Here is a 22,482-nt window from a genome sequence, read left to right on the forward strand (position 1 = left end):
AGATCATTGACGGGAGGTAACCGTCGGGCACCCCAAAACTTGTCCCAATTCAGTCTATTTTTGGCTGTTAGGCTGAAGCATTTTTTCGGTAGCACCCCTCCGTTCCAAAAAGAGAGTCCGGTGCGCAAATTGAAGAATCCATCGATGTTAGCTAATATGTGAGAAAAAATTGAATATTGGGATTTTTTTTTTGAAGTTCTCGTTTGGCATACCAGACCTCTTTTTGTAACGGAGGTAATATTGATTTAGAGCAGAGAAGAACTAATTCTCTTATTGATGGAAAGAGAAACTTCATTTAATCCAACATGTACATCACAAGCAAATAGGAACAATAACGAATTCAATATGAATACATACAATCACCAGACCAAGAAATGAGAAAGCCCACAGTATCAATCCATGGCTTTATACACAACAGAACACAAATGAAATAGCCACAGACATAAACAGAATGAAGCAAAACACAGAGAAGGTTTGAAAGGAAAACACAGAAACTAGTGGACAAGGGCGAGGAGGAATGGGGATAGGAAGGCCAGGCAAGCAAACAGTGTTGACATGACCAAATGAGGGGAGATGGCAGCAGAAGCTGAATGAGGAGCAGGAGCTGGTGCCGGCCATGGCGAGTGGGCTTTGGTTGAAACTGCCATAGCCAAAATTGCAAAGATCACAACTACTGAGGCAAGTGGAACCAAAGCCTTTCCAGTTGCCATGTTTTGAAAGGGAAAAGAATGGAAACAATTGATGGAATTATGTGCAAGGGACTTTCAGCTTTTATAGGAGTTGTGAAATGAGGTAGAGGAGTTAACCTGGGTAGTTAACATGGATGTGAACTTAACCCCAGGGTGGCATGGCGGTCAAGGACTTCGGAGTTTGCTCGCTCTTAAGGTTTTAGGTTTCAGACCTCCCGGGTGCAATCGACTTCTTTGGGGTCAGTTCATACGGAAGCTCCGGCTCGTGCAAGTGGGTGGTAGAATTGGGCCTCCAAAATTAGTCGAGGTGCACGTAAGCTGACTCGGACATCGGTGAACTTTCCCAACTGGTTGTTACTTAGGACACTTGGCAATGTGTGAGTGGCTGATCAAGTCAACCCCCCACCAGACAAAGCCGTTAGGTAACGGTATTGTTTACTATTTTGGTTTACCACCCTGGTGTCCGAACGTGTTAATGATCAGTCATTTGTAGCTGTCCGGACAACTAAGAATTTAATTGGTAGAAAAGAATTAAAATGTTGGAAAATCGCTGTCTTGAAATCATTTGTGTTGATATTTCTTTCTTGAATGTCATTGGAGCACAGACTGTTGGAAAATGATGTTTAATGGTAGTTGGCACCCGGAGCCAACTTTGACTTTTCAGGGGTAAAAAAGTATGAGGGGCCCTTGAAATTTAATTTTTTCCGGAGACCTAAAGCGGCAGCAGCACAAACTTTAGCTCAGGGCCAGCTCTGTTGGCACCTGATCTCAGTTAAATAGGTCCCATATACTGGCTTGTGTGGAAAATATGCCAATGGAAATATTTTTGGCAACTCATTTCATTCAAAAAAAGTTTGGAAAAATGATTAAAACAAGATTGAGCTCGAGAGCAGGAGCAAAACGGCACAATCATTTCAGTCAAACAAACTTCTTCCATGCTGTGATGCAGGTTGCAAGGCAGCACTTTGGTGTTAAAAGTCGGCAGCAAATCGATCAAAGTTGGCCTTTTTCAGTAAGCAGCAAGATACGGCTTAAAAAAAAGAAACCATGTCGCGCTGCATTTGGAAATTTTTTATCCTCGTGATAATTCGGTGGAGGGATTGAAGCAAAGAAGTATGCCCAGTTTAGTGCCAATTAGCCGGTGTTTGAGAAGGGTTGATCAGGTATGTAATATGTGCAACTGCAAAGTAGTTGTCTTCATGCTCGACCCAATCTCAAAGTTAGTCGGCTAAGTCTTCCGTTTTTATTTTTATTTTCGAACAAGGGATAGTAGGATAAGTTTTAAACATTGAACCGGTGAAACATAGAAAATAACGCCGACCAAAAAAAAAAAAAACCCCGGGTCGAAAAACAACAGACACAAAAACTAGTTGTAGTAGAAAGAAGGTTATGCTAATGAAGTTTGGTTGACACCGCTCTCAAATGTGATGAATGAACATGCAGCATTGACTTCAGTTTGATGATTGCCTTCCTGATTGTAATTGCTCTGCTGTTCATATTTTAGCAAAATCATTGACTACACAATTTCTATGTGTCCATTTTCTTAATATCAGATTCACTGCTGCAATATCTTCCAAGGATTGATACATGAAAAGAGAATAAAGCCACATTACAACTGACAGAATATTGAGCTGCAATTTCTAGAAAAATATCGAATGAACATTTTAGAAGGACGAAATGAAAAGAGAATAATGCCACAAATTTACAACTGACAGAATATTGAGCTGCAATCTCTAGAAAAATATCGAACGAACATTTTACAAGCACGAAATGAGAAATCAACACTTATGACGGCCGACCTCTGATACGAATATTCATGGCCCTAGATGCCATAGCCCTCAAGTTTTCTCTGGCTAAGGAAACTGAACCATTATATTGATCATCAGATCCGCGAAAAACATCCATGAACTCTTCCCTCTGCAACCTTAGAGCCAAGGCAGCGTCTTCGTCTTGGCCAGGCACCCGTCTCCTCCTCCTCCTCACATTTACCTCGTCTCCTCTACTTGCTATTCCGGGAGGTCCCACGATGTGGTTCCTCCCTTCATGATAAGTGTTCCCTACTCTTCTTGTGCTTTGAAAACGCTCATCCTCCGGACTATTTAAGGCTTGGATGCTCCGGTTTCTCACATTGTAGTGACTAATCCCTCTCGGAGGAGGGGGGGATTTATGGTCAGTTTCTCGACTATTTGAGGCTTTAGCTGCTGCCTTTCTTGCTTCAATTTCTTGCGGAAACAGAAGCTGTATTGTATTCCAAAGGACTGTATTGACAGTGCAAGATCTCCCATTGCTGCAAAATAGACCATGAATCTTAATCCAATTTACAATGTATGGAATCCCCATGAATCAATTTAGACAGTCTAATGAAGTTCATAATCTAACTGTAAATTACAACAGCATCCCCATGTATCAGAAAACCTTTTTTTTTTCATCAGAACTCAAGTGATTAGGTTAACTTAACGGGTATATATGTACCTGATTAGCTGCCTACACTTTGGGCATCGTTTCCCGCATTTCTCAGCTGCAGAACGCAAGCATTTCTTGCAAAAGCTACAAAATTAAGACAAACATTCTTATTCAATCAATTTGATTGATCGTTTAAAACTTCGAATCTGTGAAAAATGAATGCTCATCTTAGACTTTACCTGTGTCCACAAGCAGTAGTACTTGGTTCAAAGCAAATCTCCAAACAAATCTGCCAAATAGATCAAACCAATTCAGATTAAAGAATTCCCAGTTTAGTATATTTGATGTAAGTTTCAAATCTTATTATACAGAGAGGGTGGTTGGATCGGATCTTACTGCACAAGATAGCTCTTCCCTTAGTCGATCCATACACGGAAGAGTAGAACTCGAGGCAGTCAATTCTTTCTCTCCTCTTTTCTTCTCTTCATCCGTGTTAGTTTTCGATTCAATCGTCTTCTTCTCACTCTCTGCTTTCTTCTCTTCATCCGTGTTGGTATTCTCTGTCCAATGTTAATCTAAATTAAACTCAATGAGTGAAGCACCTTAATGATTTTGAGCGCAATTTTTAGTTCAAAGCTTCTTCTGTGGAGCATTCCGAGCATTCCATTCTTCACTCCTTTTGCATCAACTTTTTGAGAATTTCACATCAATATCAAAACTACTTTTTACCATTTTTAATGAAAGAGAACCATTTCCAATCCTTACTCTTAATATTTCACCAGATTTTAGTTTGAATATCTCTTAATTAGGTGCAACTTTCATGAAAGTATTGGAGCTCATTTTTTGGGCCTCAAAATACAAAATCTAATAAAGCAGTGGAGATGCGCAGCCCCAATCAAATTAAGTAAAAATAACTACTCAATAAAGCAAGTTCTTCCCAAGTAACAATCATCTCAAACCCAGGAATCAATACCTTTTCTTGATGTTTCATCTTCTCCAAGGTCAAGAACCGGCATGGCTACTAAAACTGGACTCCTTTTCTGAGCCCTACGTTTCCTGAAACATCCAATAACAGTACATACAAACGCACATATGAAATAGCACAAAGAACAAATCAATCAATCACAACAAGAAAGCACTACACACGCACTTGATTGGCAAGATTGTCTACATTCACGGCTCACATGAAGAAGAGTAGTACAACATTGCCTCAGAGAAACTGTCTACCCAAGACTGTCCCTTGGGCCGTGCCTATAAATGGACCTTTATGAGCTTCTACAATATCTTTCGGATTAATGGGGGGTCCCACTAGTGGATGGTAGGATTGGTTCCCCAGTATTAGTCGAGGTGCGCATAAGTTGACACAGACACCTGACTTATTAAAAAAATATCTTTTGATCAATAATATCATCACTCCATGGTACTGTATATCGCATAGTTTGTGCTATTATGTATCCGAGACATGTGTTATCCTTGTCGTAAACAATTTAACCAATCACCAGATATTTGATCACCTTAGATATAGTTGAATCCTATACTCATATCTACTCAAACAAACAAGCCCTTTAAGTGTAATCCACAATCGCGTGGCGAAGCATCCGGTACTAATGGGGCTCCATAAACCCAACATGACAATCATCTTACTTACCAAAAAAAAAACATGACAATCAACTTGCCAAGAGGCCTTTGGTCCAACGGCATCAAGGGTGCACTTAAGTGCTAAGAGAAAGAAGGTCAGGAGTTCAACTCCTCTTTCAAGGTGTCAATAACTATTCTAACAATATTAACTTTCGCCGATTAAAAAAATGATGAAAATCAATTGAACACGTCCAAAGACAAAAATCTGAGAACTGAATTTGCGTGTATTTTTCAGTCAAAAAGGAGAGTACTGGGTACCTTCTTGAATTGGAGGGGGGAGTCTTGAACGGTAAATCGGAGCGTTTCTTTTGCTTGAAATCCCTATCAGGGGTGTCTTCAACGACGAGACTTGCGACCAGAATCGCCTCCTCGTCCCAACCCGCCATTGCGGCCACCGATCTAAATCCTGGGCTGAACATACTCTCAATCTTTTCCCCATTTTCGGATGCCTCTGGTTCTTTTGTGGGTGATTTTTCGGGGTTTGGTTTATTCGTGAACATGTTTGGGGCTTCTTGGAATTCTGGGTATTCCGAGAGAGAGAGAGAGAGAGAGAGAGAGAGGGGCAGAAGGGTTTCGGAGTTAACGGTCGGAAATTTATTTTGAATAAGGATTTTTTAAGTTTTGGTGGAGATCCCGAGGATACAACGGCTAGTTCTTACAACTTTGTGCTCCTTTTTGGTTGATCTCATTTTGCCCATTACAACCGCTTTGGATGGAGGGGTTTCTTGAGAAAAAAAGAACGATTATATTTTTGTGAAGTTGCTCATTTGGGGTTTGTGCATTTCTATGAGAAATGAAAAGAAAGGTACAAAAAGAAAATTTTTGATTGCTATTTTCCCATTTCTTATCCAATCTCACAAAAATTGGTTTGGTGAGAAAAAGCTTCTTCTTCTTCTTTCTTTTTTTTCTTTCCTTTTTCTTTTCTTCTAATCTTATCTCATTGTTTCTCATCATTCAAAAGGGTTGTAAAAGTATCAATTTTTTTTTGATAATTCAGTTGTCCAAGTCAACTTATGCGTATTTTGACTTCTTATTGGGAACAACAGTGATACAGTCACCGACCGGCCACCGACCGAGTGTGGGGTCCACTCCGGGCCCCGCACGAATGATCCGAGCCGCTCAATAATTTTAAAAAAAAAACCGAGTGGGCTTAACGAGAAATAAGCTCAATCCGATGTGTGTACGTGCTCGTTCCAAACTTTCATTTTTGAACGGCTCGGATCATCTGATTTTGGAACAGTTTGGATCGAGCACATACACACATCGGATTGAGCTTATTTCGCACGTAGCCCCACTCGGTTTTTTTTTTAAAATTATTGAGCGGCTCGGATCATTCGTGCGGGGCCCGGAGTGGACCCCACACAGGGTCGGTGGCTGGTCACCGACCCTCCCGGTCGGCGACTGTAGTGTTTTCGTATTGGGAACCAATCTTATCGTGGACTTGTGAGGCTCCCAAATGAATTGATTGTAATTGAGAGGTTTTGAATCTGAAATCTTTAAAGGGAGCAAATTCGGCCTCAAAACATTGCTCGTGCACGACAAGGTCCCGCGTGACCGCGTCCATAGCAAGTAGAGAGCAATCATACAAACCCTGTGTCTATTGTGTTTGAAAATCTTTAAATTGTGATGTATTACTACACATTTTGGACAATTTCAACACATCAGAGTTTTTTAACTCATCTTTAACATGCACTGTAAAACATTCCCCCCCCCCCCCCCCCCCCCGTCTTGAGGTACAAAAATAACCATGCAAAACATAATTTGGTGATTGGGTTTGTGTCTTTGCCAGGAATTCTTTTCTCTATCTGCATTTTGTAGGGAAAAAGAAAAACTAGGTACATTATTAGTTTGCATCTATAATTATTGAAGTGGACAACCTGTTTAGAAAACCATATGCATGATTATCTTCATAGCATAATTTCTTGGACAAAACAAGTAGGTGAAGCCCCAATACGAAAATAAAATTCTCAAATCATTGCAACCATATGTTTCTCCACACTATGAATCATACAAATGCACCCTGCTATCTTGTATTTCGTACTTCTCACTCTCTCTTTTTTCCTTCTCTATGTTCATCATTATTGTATTGTATATAAATATATAATAACCATTTGTCTTTACATGGTTATCATAAACCAACTACTAAGAAATTTGAAAAGAAAAAAAAAGAAAAAGACGGGTTTCTTGCAATTCACAAGATACGAGGCTCTTTTATCCTCATCTTGTTCCGGTCAACCAAAACTTTTTCTTCTTCTGCCACGGTAACCTCTGAGTTTTTGGATCAGTAAACATCTCAGCCACTCGGTCCCTGAGACCCGTATCGACTACCTCGCAGAATCGTGTAGACCAATCCGGAGGTTCAAGTGGTCTGGTCCCCAAGCCCGGAGTTCGATCCATCGACCCTAGCTTTTTTTCATCTTGCCAATCGACAACATAAGCAGCCACCCTCCTGTAAAACTTCTCCTTGAACACTTCCCACACTTGGTACTTGTAGTGATTAATCACCAACACATTTCCCTTCACATTCACGACCTCAAAAGCACTGGCCAGTTGAAAATGGTGCACCGAATTGATTAGGGTTGAATTCAGCGCCTCCGGCCTCACTATACTCTTGTGCCTCTCCGCGGCAGCCATCCTACACGTGTACCCTTGCGTTACCCCTTTCGCGGGCACCCGTTTGAGGCCCGATGGGCCGAAAGTATGGCAATTGACCCGCAACTCAGCCACATTACTAGTCACATTCCCAATAACATCACGCATTGACAAGCCTGAAGGAAAATGTAGGAACTCATCAACGTCAATAAACCCGACCCACTCACAAGAATCCCTGGCCCGTAACGCACAGTGGGCAAACCCAGCCTCTTGGGTCTTGATCCAGGGCCACACGTGTCGTGTTATATTGAGATTCTTATCATCTAATGACTTGATTAACCTACTAATGTCGTCATCGCTATTGTTGTCGTAAATGAACCATCGTTGGACCCCCATTCGGGCATGGTACACAACCCATTCCTGCACGAACTGGGCTTGATTTCGCAACATTGTGCATACACACATTTGGTGTTTTTTCTGTGAGGGCGGGTCAAGATCCAGTCGACGATCGGACCGGGCTATCGAACTTATTATGGGTTTACCGACACCTCTAACCGAGACCTTAATGGAGGAATTTACATTCCGTGAGCCACTCAATATACTCAAAGGGGTTTTGCACCGTACGATCTCTTGACCGATGGATACGACCTCCGCTAGTAGCAAAAGCTTTGACGTGGTGAAATCCGAGCCGTACACGCACTCGAACCGAGATGGGTCCACGACTATTTTGCGCGGTAGATTCAGTCCTTTCACGAAAACAATAGTGGTATTATCCCGGTCGATTAGGGCCTCATATGCTAACGAATCCCAACGGTAAGTGGGCCCGATTGGGAGGAGATGGCCGTTGGATTTTACACCAACGGAGGCGGTGATGCCACGTGGATGAAGTGGGCACCGTACGATCTGGATGTCGGGATCTTCCCGGTCAATGGAATCCGGTTGGAGATTTTGGTGTGGGTGGGATGAGTTGGGGGAGAAGTAAACACAGTCGATATCATCTTTGGCGAATGAAGGGGTTGCTTGAGGGTATTTTAGGAAAATCAGAGCCTGGTCTGGAAATAGTACGGTTTGTTGCACAGTGACGACTGGAGAGTCGCCGGAGATGGATTTCAGTGCAAAAGTTCTCCATGAGGAGACCAGTCGCGGACGGAAAGTTCCTGTTGAATATCAGATAAACAATCAAGGCTGCCTTCATCAACTAACGGTTCAGATTAAAAACAAATTTTTTTGGAAAAGTAAAACACTTTTGAACGGTTATGATGCTGCACTACACAGAACAAAAAATTTGGATTTTCTTCATTAAAGTAATTATCTAAAATTAATGCCAAAATTGTATCTCTTTTCAGATTTTCTCCTCATACCCCGTTCGTTTTGAAATTTTGGATGTGGATTTGTAGGTAATGAGTGTAAAGAGAAATAACGTAATAATTGGAAAATATGGGAAACGATTGGAGAGAGATAGAGAGAAAAATGAGAGTAATGATTGAATATAGGGGTGATAATGATTATAATGCAAAATCAAAAATCCTTAACCGAACAAGGTATAAGCTAGTTATGAAAGATTAATATAGCTAAGAACTGATATTTTCTTTCATATTTTTTTTTTTTTGGTTTTAAAGTCCACACTGTAGTTAAAAGGTTTGCAAGAATAAACGCCTTCCTATTTTCTATATCTTCACTCTCTTTTAAACATTTTCGTTTCTCTGTTTTGCTTTTTCTATCCTCACGGAATAACGCTGTTCCATCAAGAAAATAAGTACTTATTTTTTGAATTACAGGGGACGTATTGTGAGAAAATAAACTGTCTCGTAAAACGAAAAAAGAACCTTAGTGGAATGGGAGCTCCTAGAACAGAGAATAGTTTCCAAAGTTAAACGCAATAAGGCTCCGTTTGTTTGGACGTAAAATATTTTACCTATTTTTTGATATTTGGTTGTTTTAAAAAATGAGAAAGACATTTTACACATAAAACATTTTTCATCAATTGAATGAAAACGACTTACCCTTAAATCTTCCGTAAGTTATTTTCTGAAATGAACCCATTGCCTTCTACTGTACTTCTCACTGTTCAGTTTTCTCGATCGTCAAGTTCTGACCCACGTTCAATTCCAATAATCTCAAATATCTCCACCGTTTAAGCCTCCCTCTCTACACTATTTTGTTGATTTTTGAAAATATTTTCAAGTGGCAATCAAACATCGAAAAATAAAAGTTTGAAGTTTGTTTTCTGAATAAATATTTTACATGAAAAATATTTTACATTGTAAAACATTTTATATCGAAACAAACGGAGCCTAAAGTCTAAATAATAGGGAATGATATTTTGCAGTCACCATTTTAATAAAGAGTAAAGCTACAGTTCCCGACCGGGGAATTCCGATCGGAATCCCGACGCCCCGCCGGGCCCACTCCGGATCGGCCATCTAAACACATCGGATGCCGTTGATTCTCGCGAAGGGCCAACTCGGATTTTTTTAAAAAATTTTTGGATGGCTCGGATCAGCCGTCCGGTGGCCGGAATAGGCCCGGCGGAGCGTCGGAATTCCGATCGGGAAAATGGGTCGGGAAGTGTAGACTTTCTTCTTAATAAATGCACTAAAAAAATTGTCTTCTCAGACGCAGTGCTTTAGATTATACGCAACACGAATACTATAGGACAACATTTAGAGTGCACTTATAAGAAATGGCGCGTAAAACTTATTTCGCTTAGGACAATTTCAGGACCGTATCGTATATAAACAAAATACAAATCCGAAGATAACAAGTTAGTACGGAGTATCAGTTGGGAATGTTACCTCTTAAGAAAGGACGCAGAATGCAGAACGAGAAACCGAAGAAGAAAACGAGCACGAGAATGCGACAGAGTACTCTGTTCAAGCCTGCAACAGATAGGGCGCTTGGTCTCCTTTGATCGTTCATGGCGGTCTGAATGGTCGTCCAGAATGTGAACGAGTCGGTTTTCTTCTTCTTCTTCTTCTTCTTCCCGGTGTTTCGTTCATTGGGAAACTTCTTGAATGTTTAATAGAAGGTGGTTGTCCTCTCTGTTTTTGTTTTCTCATTTCCAACTACCACTCCAAAACTATATGGAGAAGTATGTATTGTACAGAGAGAGAGAGAGAGAGAGAGAGAGAGAGGGGGATCCGCTGGTTAGAGTTGTTGGTGTTTCTACACCGATGGGACAGTTACTATTCCCTCTGTCTTTTAACATTCAAAACAACGGTGCTACTTGCACATATATTTTTTCACATATCTTGCACATACATTTTTGTAGGGTCCATATCGGGGTCCTACAAAATGATCCGAACCGCTCATCTTTTTTAAAATATTTTTTGAAGGGTTCCTGTAAAAAATCAACTCCAACAGATATCGGTAAAGACTTTCTTAGAATTCATAGGGCAAAACAGAATGATTCGTCCTACGATTTCTGAGAAAGCCCTTACCGATATCCGTTGGAGCTGATTTTTTATAAGAACCCTTCAAAAAAATATTTAAAAAAAGATGAGCGGTTCGGATCATTTTTTGGAATCCCGATATGGGCCCCACAAAAATGTATGTACAAGATATGTGCAAAAACATATGTGTGAGAATCATTCTGCATTCAAAAATGCTAAGAACACGTACATTTGTACACATATCTTGCACATATACTTTTTTGGGCCCCACCTCGGGTCCCACCAATATGATCCGAACCGCTCATTATTTTTAAAATAATGTTTTAAGAGTTTCTGTAAAAAATCAACTCGATAGGATATCGGTACTAATTTTTTCAGAAATCGCAGTGCGAATCAGACTGTTTCACCCTATGATTTCTGAAAAAGCCCTTATCGATATCCTAATGAGTTGATTTTTTATAGGAACTCTTAAAAAATTACTTTAAAAATAATGAGCGGTTCGGATCATATTGGTGAGCTCCGAGGTGGGCCCCGTAAAAGTGTATATGCAAGATATGTGTAAAAGTGTATATGCAAGTAGCATGACTGTTAAAACATTTGTTGAGTCTGCAAAATGAAAAATTAAAGACAATAGTACAAACTTTTCAAGAAAAATTCAATATTTTTCTAAATATCAATGAGTTTTTTTAATTTTTTGAATGTTTTGCGAATAAAAAAAAAGAGTTCTTTTAATTCAATGGAAGAGTTTGAATTTTTTCTTGAAAAAATATATTATTTTCAAGTCATCATTTTGCGGGTGGAATAAATTTCTTTTGAGACAGAGAGTAGTTTTTATGCGGCCTGTACGGCTGTACCCATCCAGTTACTCTACAATCAGTTTTTGTGTCGTGTTGACTATTTATTCCAGAGGTCGAATCTTTAGCCTGTTCCCTTGTGTACCTTTTTTTTTATTTCTTTCTAATATTATATACATCGATAGGAGATAGCGGCCGGTGCTATTATGTTAACGTTCATAAGGAATTTTAAAGGCTATCAATAAATCTCAATCTCAAAATGTCCACGACAAGGCTCGAATCTTGACCTCCTACATGAAGAAGAACCAAGAGATGTCAACTTGGTTAGAGCCCATGCAGGAATTGGTGGGGTGTCAATAGGTTAGTCCACAAAGAGTTTCAGAGCTTATCCATAGCCCTAAATCTCAAACGTCCACAACAAGGCTTGAACCCTGACCTCCCACGTAGATGAGGAGAACTAGAAGATGCCAACTCGACTAGAGCCCATTGTGTTCCCTCGTGTACTTCAATAGCTATTACTATAATACTTCCTCTCTCTCTCTCTCTCTCTCTCTCTCTCTTATTTTAATTCATAATTTCCATGTGTTGCTTCATTTTCTTTTTATTTAATGTACTTTCTGTCTCCTCTTATGACTTGGCATTGGAGCTTTTATAGGTCCAATTAATTGATTTTCCCAACTAAGAATGTTCAAACATTTAGCATCATCCTCCTCATAAAAAAGGTAGTTGAAATGAGAGAGGAAATAGCCTTATGTCCACATAATAACTTGTCAATCACTACTCACGATCGATCTAACAACTGGAGTAATTAAAAACAGAGAATTATGCTCATCTATATGTATTGTCACCGACTACTTGCGATATTCTATAGAAAGTTGTCAATCATGCCAATTATTATCTAACCTCATGCCAAATTATCAGTATTTTTTAGATTTTCTTTTAAACGACTTATCGCATATCTGCAGCTCAAGTTCGACAAAAGACTTACGATCTCCCACGTCTTGAAGCTCAGTGTAACACAATGAATTCCGTATTGTGTCATTAAACTTATATCAATACAACTTGTCATTTTTGTCAAAAAAGAAAGAAAGAAAAGAAAGCTCAGTACAATGATCTCAAGCTAGAAGTTCATATAGTGCATTGTGTTATGATGATTTTGGTAGGTACCTTTTTACTGTATGATCCTTTCTAAATGGGGGACCAAAGTCACAAGACAAGTGATCTAGGTCATATGGTTCATCATTGTTGTATGTTTACTTAAATTTGATTTTGAATGTAACAGGATGAAACCGTCAAAACATTGACTTGATTGGTCTAGACGTCAAAACGATCATGATGATACTTTGAACAGAAAACGAGTTAACGAAATAAAGAATTAAGCGCGACGTGGAAGAACTGCATGCATCTTACGCAACAAGAAGCTAGCCTGTCAAAACAACATCAACGATCACAATTAATGGTCCTTTCCTCTTAATGTGTTTTTTGCCAATTGTTTGGCTTTCATTTTTACTTCCTTTTTTTTGCTTCCTTCTCTTCTCAATGTACCCTTATCGAGTTTCTACAATATTTTCTTTTACCGATATAAAAAAAAAAAATACAAGTAAATGTCATTTATCAGAATCTTGATTGTTCATGTTCTTTACAAGTAAATGTAATTTTTCAATCTTGAAAGAATATACTCATTCTGTCACTTTTTTATGCTTCCAAAAAAAAAAAGAGTGGGTTTCTTACACTTCAGAATGCCATGGCAACATCTGAGTTTTTGGATCACTAAAAATCTCAACCACCCGATCCCTAAGACCTATATCGACTACCTCACAAAACCGTGTAGACCAATCTGGAGGTTCGATTGGTATGATCCCCAAACCCGGGGTTCGATCCTTAGACCCTACATTTTCATCTTCTAGCCAATCCGCCACATAAGTAGCTACCCTCCTATAAAACTTCTCCTTGAACACTTCCCACACTTGGTACTTGTAGTGATTAATCACCAACACATTTCTCTTCACATTCACAACCTCAAAACCGCTGGTCAAGTGAAAATGGTGCACCGAATTGATTAGGGTGGAATTCAGTGCTTCTGGCCTCACAATACTCTTGTGCCTCTCCGCGGCAGCCATCCTACACGTGTACCCTTGCGTTACCCCTACCGCGGGCACCCGTTTGAGGCCTGATGGGCCGAAACTATGGCACTTGACCCGCAACTCACCCACATTACTAGTCGAATTCCCGATAACATCATGCAATGTCAAGCCTAAAGGAAAATGTAAGAACTCATCAACATCAATAAACCCGATCCACTCACATGAATTCCTGGCCCGTAACGCACAATGGGCGAACCCGGCCTCTTGGCTCTTGATCCAAGGCCACACGTGTCGGGTTATATTGAAATTCTCATCGTCTAACGACTCAATTAAACTACTAATGTCATCATCGCTATTGTTGTCGTAAATGAACCAACTCTGAACTCCAATACGGGCATGGTACACAACCCATTCCCGCATGAACCGGGCTTGATTTCGCAACATTGTGCACACACACATTTGGTGTTTCTTCCGGGAGGATGGGTTAGGATCCAATCGATGATCGGGTCGGGCTATCGAACTCATTATGGGTTTACCGACACCTCTAACCGAAACCTTAATTGCGGAATTTACATTTTGCAGTGAGCCACTCAATATACTCAGAGGGGTCTTGCACCGTACGATCTCTTGACCGATCGATATGACCTCTGCTAGTAGCAAAAGCTTGGACCTGTTGAAATCCCTACCGTACACGCATTTGAATCGAGATGGGTCCGTGACTCTTTGGGGCCGTAGATTCAGCCCTTTAACGAAAACAATAGTGGTGTTATCGTTGTCGATCAGGGCATCATACGCTAACGAATCCCAACGGTAAGTGGGCCCAATTGCGAGGAGATGGCCATTGTAATTTATACCAACGGAGGCGGTGATGCCACGTGGCTGAAGCGGGCAACGAACGATCTGGAGGTCGAGATCTTCACCATCGATGGAATCCGGTTGGAGATTTAGGTGAGGTTGGGATGAGTTGGGGGAGAAGTAAACACATCCGATGTCATCTTTGGAGAATAAAGGGGTTGCTCGAGGGTATTTTAGGAAAATCAGAGCCTGGTCTGGAAATAGGACTGTTTCTTGCACAATGGCGACTCTCCAGTCGTCATTGATGGATTTTAGCAATGGAGTTGGCCATGAGGAGACCAGTTGTGGACGAAAAGTTCCTGTCGAATACCAGAAAAACAATCGGGCTCCCTTCAGTTGTCAAGAATTTATCTTTGAGAAAAAATTAGTAGAGTGAAGTAAAGAAATTTGTTCAAATATCAGGAAAAAAAAGAACTGATTAATTTTGTTTATAAACTGATGGAAAAAGTAGTCTTTTAATCAGCAAATTTTAAGTGTTTGATTAGGAAGAGGATTCCAACTTTTAAATGTGTTTGATTTGGAACAGAATACCAACGTGTGCATTTTAGCATTCTTTTTCTACTTACTGAAAAAAAACAGAACAAAATATTTGGATGTTTTTTCAGTAAAGTAATTATCTAAACTTAATGCCAAACTTGTATCTCTCTTCAGATTTTCTCGCAAGCTAGGTTTTTTTTTTTTTTTTTTTTGTCAATCGATAGGACAGATTATTAACATCATATTTGATTAATATAGCTAAGAACGTGTATATTGTTAAATTTCACATCGTATATGAACACTAGTACTATAAGACAACATTTAAAGTGTCCTTGCAAGAAAGAGAGTGTAAATTTTATTTCATTTACAACGAAGGAACATAACCGATACGAATCCGAGGATAACAAGTTTATCAGTTGGGAATGTTACCTCTTAATAAAAGACGTAGAGTGCAGAAAGCCAAAACGAAGAAGAAAACAAGAGCGACCATGCGACGGAGTACCCTGTTCAAGGCTACAACAAGTAGGGCGCTTCGTTTTCTTTGATCCTTCATGGCGATCTGAATAGTCGTCCACGATCTGAACGATTCTGTTTCCTCCTCCTTCTTCTGCCCTTTGTTTCTTTCATTGGGAAATTTCTTGAATGTTTTATGGAAAGGTGGTTGTCCTCTCTGTTTCTGTTTTCGCTTTTCTAACTACCACAGAGGGACTGACTTGGGGAAGAAAAGAGAAAGGGATAGACTAGCAGAGGCTCGTCGGTCAGCGTTGTCGGTGTTTCTAACACCGAATCGCGACGGTTAGTAGTTGAGCCTGGATTCCTGATTTAGTATACATTGTGAAGTTGTTGATCTTATGCATGTCAAGTTGTATTTATTGTGCAGTAGAGTTGGTCCTTGCAACTTCAAAATGAATGAACCGAGTTACCACCCTTTACACATGTGACCAAGCTCTGGCTGATTAATCAAGCGATTTGGTGAGTCCATTTTCCTAGCTTTTCTATATTTCTTTTTGGAGAATTTGGCTTTTCTGCGGTCTATGTTTGGATTGCAATGAGCAGTCTGTGTATTTCTTAGCCGTCCAAAAGTGTTTTTAATAGGTAGCTTGTGTCGAAAGATTCTTCAAATTAAGAGTCAATGACTACTCACAGTCTAACAACTAAAAAAGGATTATGCTTAGCTCATGTATCTTGTGACCGACCACTTGCGATATTTTATCGTAACCAGTATGTACGTTTATCATCATGCCTATCATTAGGGCTGCAAACGAGCCGAGTACATTTGATGGGCTCGAGCTCGGCTCGGGCTCAAAGCGAGCTGGGATACTAGTAGTGAGTTTCTTAAATTTTCGACGTGGGACTACCAAACATATGATCCAACTCTTGAGTCTTGTCCGACATCGAAAAATGAAGTCCAAAACCCAGCTATCCTTCCCTTTTTAATGATGCCAGAGCTTACGAATCTAACCCCATGCCAAATTATCAGGATACTAGCGGATGTTCTTGGCTAAAGATACGTCCGAATGTGATATAGTCTCAATTTAAATAAACTACTCGCTTTATTCGTAGAGCACAAATGTAATTTACACATTGCGTCAGCTACAAATCTCAGGCGTTTTTTTTTTCTTTTTTTCTTTCCCTTTTCTATTGTGTGATTCTATTTAGATCCAGAACAATTCTTTTTAACCCCAATTTCTCCTTACACTCATTTAAACAAATCGATCGAAACCAAAAGCACCCTCATCTTCGACCTAGCTTTAAACCTAATTTTTCTTCTACCACTCCCTCATAGTTGCCCCGATTGGCCGAAAATGCAAATCTGAGCAGGTCGAGATCTCCCTAGAACGAAGCTTTCACTTTGGCAATTCTCTGGAAAATAAATAACAGAGCAGTAAAACTATACCCTCTGAAAATCTGAAACTTCAAAGCTCTTTCACCATCTTATTGTTTTTAAGTTTGATTTACTGCCTTTTCGACTTCATGCCCTCGCTGTGAGTTGCTCGCGACAAGGCCCCGTGGCCACAGAAAAACGGAGAGCAATCATACAACCAACGCGTCTTACTTTGAAAATCTTGAAATCCTGATGTACTTTACTTTTACTTATATATAACATGACATTGAATCCGACGATGTCAACAAACCAGACTGTTTTTAACCTATCTTTAACATGTACTGCAATGCCTTCTTTCCTCTCTCGAGATAGGAAAACAACCATCCACGATATCACTTGGCGACGAGTTTCTTGACTTTGCTAACGCGTAACTTTTTCTATGTGCGTTTCGTTGAAAAAAAATAGGTCCGTCGTTAATTTGCCTCCTTGATTATTGAACTGGACAACCTGTTTAGAAAACCATATCCATGGTTATCTTGGTGGCATTATTTCTTTGACAAAACATGTAGATAGAATTCTCAAATCATTGCAACCATATGTTTTGTATTTCTTATTTCTCGCTCTCTTTTCCTATTCTAGTATATGAAGACTAATCAACTAATCCATTTGTCTTTACATGGTATCACATCATCAACCAACTATAAGGAAAAAAAAAAATTTTAAAAAAAAAATTTCCTTACCCTTCTTAAGATACAATGCTCTTTATCCTGTTGCAATCAACCGAAAGTTTTCCTTCTTCTGCCCCGGTAACATCCGAGTTTTTGGATTACTAAACATCTCAACCACCTGATCCCTAAGACCCGTATCGACTACCTCACAAAACCGTGTAGGCCAATCCAGAGGTTCAACCGGTCTTGTCCCAAGGCCCGGGGTTCGATCCTTAGACCCTACATTTTCATCTTCTTGCCAATCTGCCACATAAGTAGCCACCCTCCTGTAAAACTTCTCCTTGAACACTTCCCACACTGGGTACTTATAGTGATTAATCACCAGTACATGTCTTTCCATATTCACAAACACGAAACCGCTGGCCAAGTGAAAATGGTGCACCGAATTGATAAGGGTTGAGTTCACTGCTTCCGGCCTCACTATGCTCTTGTGTCTCTCCGGGGCAGCCATCCGACACGTGTACCCTTGCGTAACTCCTTTTGCGGGCACCCGTTTGAGGCCTGATGGGCCGAAACTATGGCACGAGACCCGCAACTCAGCCACACTACCAGTCAAATTCCCAATAACATCATGCAGTGACAAGCCTGAAGGAAAATGTAGGAACTCATCGACGTCAATAAACCCGACCCACTCACAAGAATCCCTAGCGCGTAATGCACAATGGGAGAACCCGGCCTCTTGGGTCTTGATCCAAGGCCACAGATGTCGGGTTATATTGAAATTCTCATCATTTAGTGACTCAATCAAACTGCTAATATCATCGTCACTATTGTTGTCATAAATGAACCATCTCTGGATTCCGATCCGGGCATGGTACACGACCCATTCCCGCAGGAACTGAGCTTGATTTCGCAACATTGTACAGACACAAATCTCGTGTTGCTTCCGGACGGGTGGGTCAGGATCCAATCGCCGATTGGGCCGGGCTACTGAACTCATTAAGGGCCTACCAATACCTCTAACTGAAACCTTAATGGAAGAATTCACACTCTGTGGACCACTCAATATACTCAAAGGAGTTTTGCACCGTACGACCTCTTGACCAATCGAAATAACCTCCGATCGTAGAAAAAGCTTTGATTTGGTGAAATCCCAGCCGTACACACACTCAAATCTAGATGGGTCTGCAGCTCTTCCGCCCCGTAGATTCAGCCCTTTCACGAAAACAATTGTGGTGTTATCCCGGTCGATTAGGGCCTCATACGCTAACGAATCCCAACTGTAAGTGGGCCCAATTGGGAGGAGATGACCGTTGGATTTAATAACAATGGAGGCTGTAAGACCACGTGGCTGAATCGGGCACCATACAATCTGGAGGTCGGAATATTCACCGTCGATGGAAAACGGTTGGAGGTTTAGCTGAGGTTGAGATGAGTTGGGGGATAAATAAACACAGTTGATGTCATCTTTGGTGAATAACGGGGTTGTTTGAGGGTATTTTAGAAAAATCAGAGTCTGGTCTGGAAATGTGACCGTTTCTCGGACAGAGACGGCCGGAGAGTTGCCGGAGATGACTTTCAGTGCTGGAGTTTTCCCTAATGAGATCAATCGTGGACGGGAATTTCCTGTTTGAATATCAAAAAAAGTAATCAGACACCGTTAACTTGTCAAGAGACTTATAAAACAAAACACATTATTTTCGAGTAAAACTAAGTAAAGTGAAGTAAAAGAAATCTGTTTGCTCATTTGATATAAGAAGGTCTTTCCCACTGTTCCATGGACGAAATGTGTTTGGTTTACGCATTATGTTCCCAGGTGGGCTTTCATAGAGTGGCTTGCGTTCCTGGGAAGGCTGTCAACCAAGGATCGGTTGCATAGCTGGGGTTTGGTTGTGGACAAAAGGTGTTTGACTATGCCAGAGTGAAGATGGGACTCATGAACATTCATTCTTTGATTGTACGTGCCTACTCTAAATCAGTTTGCAGAATAACGATGATCATCCCCGTCATGGTTTGGCTAGTGAGATTGATTGGGTTACGGTGCATAGATCAGGCGATTCTCGCTCTAGTAGAGTTTATAAGTTGTCTATGGCAGCTGCCTTCTATGGTGTGTGGAGAGAAAGGAGTGGAAGACAATTCCAAGGGCTAAGTTTTCCTGCCTCCTCTTTGGGTGCTCAGATTACAGGGGATGTCAGAGCTTGCTTAAGCTCGTGGCGAGGGTTGAAGGCTAATGACTCTTAACAGATTGCATTCCAGGAGTTGGAGTATTGCCAAGAATTGGATGGCCCGAATATGCTGCTCGGGCACCATGGGCACCAAAAATTTCTCATGAGATAAGGCAGAATTCAAAACCTAAACCGGGGGCGCTTGCCCAATGGTGTAACTACATGAGAGAATTGACCAACTTGAATACAAACGAAAATGGTAAATTTATCATTTTCTTGTGATTTTTATTGTATTTGAACTCTGAAAATGGTAAAACCTTCATTTTCTTGTACCCGAACTCCGAAAATGGTTAAATTTCATCACTTTTTTCCTTAATAAATTTCACATTCTTGTTAAAGGTTTGCAAGAACCGTTATTTTTTATTTATTTCCCCTTTATCTTCACCTTCTTTTTATTGTTTTCCTTTTCACCGTTTCTATTCTTTCAATTTCGCCAAGGAACTCACTTTGACAACAAAATTAAACAAAAACCACGGCGGCCAAACATTTCAAATGTCGGGGCCAATAAAGGTTTGTCCTGTCATTAATTTCAGGGCTCCGGAATCAGTCAAGGTGCATGCAAACTGGCCCGAACATCCGTTTATAAAAAAAAAAAAAAAAAACATAAACAAGACGATCAACAAAACCCAGATTCAAAATAACAATGAAATGAAATAGATTCAAAATTTACAACACAGAAAGAAACCCAATAACAAGGGGAATTTTTACCTCTTAATAGAAGGCGAAGAGTGGAGAAAGAGAAACCGAAGAAGAAGACGAGAACGAGAAGGCAACAGAATGCTCTGTTCAAGGCTACAACGTATTGGCCTTCGCGTTTTCTTCGATTCTTCATGCCCATCTCAAGAACCATCCTGAATCTGATCGAATCTGTTTCCTTCTACTTCTTCTTCTTCTTTTTCCCTGAGTTTCATTCATTGGGGAAATTTCTTTGAATGATTTATAGAAGGTGGTTGTTGTCCTCTGTTTTTCGTTTTACTTTTCAAATTATCCCTCAAAAACTATGTGGAAAAGTATGAACAGAGAGAGAGAGAGAGAGAGAGAGAGAGAGAGGGGCGATTGGGAATTTGGGATCGATGTTACTATCGTGTCTGATCATCTGATGTGTGTGTGTGTGTGAGAGAGAGAGAGAGAGAGAGAGAGAGAGAGAGAGAATGGTTAGGAGGTGTGTGTTTCTACAACGATCGTGACGGTTTTTCTGCGGTCGATCAAGGATCCTGGTGGGCTTTGTTTAACTTTTATCAACCTTGCTGTTTGTACATATTTTTGTGCATTTCCGTGGGGTTCATATCAGATTTCACAAATATTGTCCGAACTGCTTATCTCTCTTAAAATATTATTTTGAGAGTTTCTGTATAAAAATCAGCTTCAACACATATCAGTAAGGGTTTTTTTCTTCTTCAAGAAATCGTGGGTAAAACAGAATGATTCGCCATACGATTTTGAGAAAGCTCTTACCGATATCTGTTGAAAGTAATTTTTTTACGGGACTCCTCAAAAATATATTTTAAAAAAGATGAGCGGTTTAGATCGTCTTGTGGAACCCGATATTGCCCCACAAAAATGTATGTGCACAAAAATCTGTGTTCGGATCATTACTGATCTTTTATGTGCAACTCTTATCTTGTTATTTGCCTATTTACAACTATTAAATGCCAAAAAAAAATTTATAACCGGATGTTGCTCGCACCTCGACTAATTTCGAAGTTCTGAAGGTAATGACCGAACATAATCTCTAGTGGCCTCGAGGTTTGGAAAGTTGGGTTCGGCTCTAGTCCAGTGTGTTAATGTCCATTTTGGTCCATTGAATGGTTGGGATCAACTCTATTGCATTCAAAGGTCCACAACATGCCATGTCATGTTCTCACATTTGGCTCTGAAAAGCAACGGAGAATGGTTAACGGGAAGTCCTGCCAAAAGTAACGGAACTCTGCAAAATCCAAACCAAACTCCACTTCACGTGTCGCCTCACATTTTACTTGGCACTTACCCTCATTCAACAAGTCAGTACACTACATCCATCAACTATACCATTCACTACATTTTTTGTGGGATTTCCACAAAAATACAGAAAAATATTCATAAATTTTAAAATAATATTTTATGGGGCCCTGTAAAAAATCAGATCCAACAAATATTGGTAAGTATTATTTCTCGATTTGTAGGGGCAAAACTGTGTAGTTGAGCAGTTTCGCCCTTACAAATCCAAAAATAATACTTAGAGCTATCCGTTGGAGCTGATCTTTTACAGAACTCCATAAAATATTATTTTAAAATTTATGGACATTTTTCTGGAACCCAAAGTGGCTCAAACAAAAAATATAGTGAATGGTGTAGTGGATGAATGTAGTGTATGATTAATGCAAAAGTGAGTTCATATTTTTTACGTTTGGAGAGAGAGAGAGAGAGAGAGAGAGAGAGAGAGAGAATGGTTAGGAGTTGTGTTTCTACAACGATCGTGACGGTTTTTGTGCGGTCGATTATAGCCTGGTGGGCTTTGTTTAACTTTTATCAACCGTGCTATTTGCACGAATTTTTGTTCACATATTATGCACATATATTTGTGTGGAATTCATATCGGATTTCACAAAAATAATCAGAACAATTCATCTTTTTAAAAATATTATTTCGAGGGTTTCTGTAAAATGATTTAGCTCTAACAGATATCAGTAAGGACTTTTTTCAAGAAATCGTAGGGCAAAACAGAATGATTCGCCCTACGATTTTTTAGAAAGCTTTTACCGATATCTGTTGAAGCTGATTTTTTAAAGAACATGTCAAAAATATATTTTAAAAAAGATGAGTGGTTTAGATTGTCTTTGTGGAACCCGATATTGCCCCAC

The 22,482-nt window shown here is 40.0% G+C and overlaps 3 protein-coding genes across 3 annotated transcripts; all 3 read right to left on the reverse strand.

The window, feature by feature from the left end:
• Positions 1–2,206: 2,206 nt before the first annotated feature.
• On the reverse strand, positions 2,207–10,297 carry LOC131304657 (glycosyltransferase family 92 protein RCOM_0530710). The gene is made up of 8 exons (XM_058331990.1): positions 10,118–10,297; positions 6,951–8,479; positions 4,989–5,329; positions 4,066–4,148; positions 3,489–3,652; positions 3,332–3,381; positions 3,162–3,236; positions 2,207–2,976 (listed from the first exon to the last, which is right to left on the reverse strand). The coding sequence occupies exons 1-8, from the start codon at positions 10,239–10,241 to the stop codon at positions 2,475–2,477; spliced, it is 2,868 nt and encodes a 955-aa protein (XP_058187973.1). The 5' UTR covers positions 10,242–10,297; the 3' UTR covers positions 2,207–2,474.
• Positions 10,298–13,232: 2,935 nt separating this feature from the next.
• On the reverse strand, positions 13,233–15,804 carry LOC131304077 (glycosyltransferase family 92 protein RCOM_0530710-like). The gene is made up of 2 exons (XM_058331178.1): positions 15,354–15,804; positions 13,233–14,746 (listed from the first exon to the last, which is right to left on the reverse strand). Exons 1-2 carry the CDS (start codon positions 15,475–15,477, stop codon positions 13,236–13,238), a joined length of 1,635 nt encoding a protein of 544 aa, XP_058187161.1. The 5' UTR covers positions 15,478–15,804; the 3' UTR covers positions 13,233–13,235.
• Positions 15,805–17,332: 1,528 nt separating this feature from the next.
• On the reverse strand, positions 17,333–20,731 carry LOC131304219 (glycosyltransferase family 92 protein RCOM_0530710-like). Its single transcript, XM_058331367.1, has 2 exons — positions 20,351–20,731; positions 17,333–19,043 (listed from the first exon to the last, which is right to left on the reverse strand). The coding sequence occupies exons 1-2, from the start codon at positions 20,490–20,492 to the stop codon at positions 17,512–17,514; spliced, it is 1,674 nt and encodes a 557-aa protein (XP_058187350.1). The 5' UTR covers positions 20,493–20,731; the 3' UTR covers positions 17,333–17,511.
• Positions 20,732–22,482: the final 1,751 nt, after the last annotated feature.

Source organism: Rhododendron vialii, chromosome 10a (genome assembly GCF_030253575.1).
Source record: "Rhododendron vialii isolate Sample 1 chromosome 10a, ASM3025357v1".
In the NCBI taxonomy this organism is placed as follows: domain Eukaryota; kingdom Viridiplantae; phylum Streptophyta; class Magnoliopsida; order Ericales; family Ericaceae; genus Rhododendron; species Rhododendron vialii.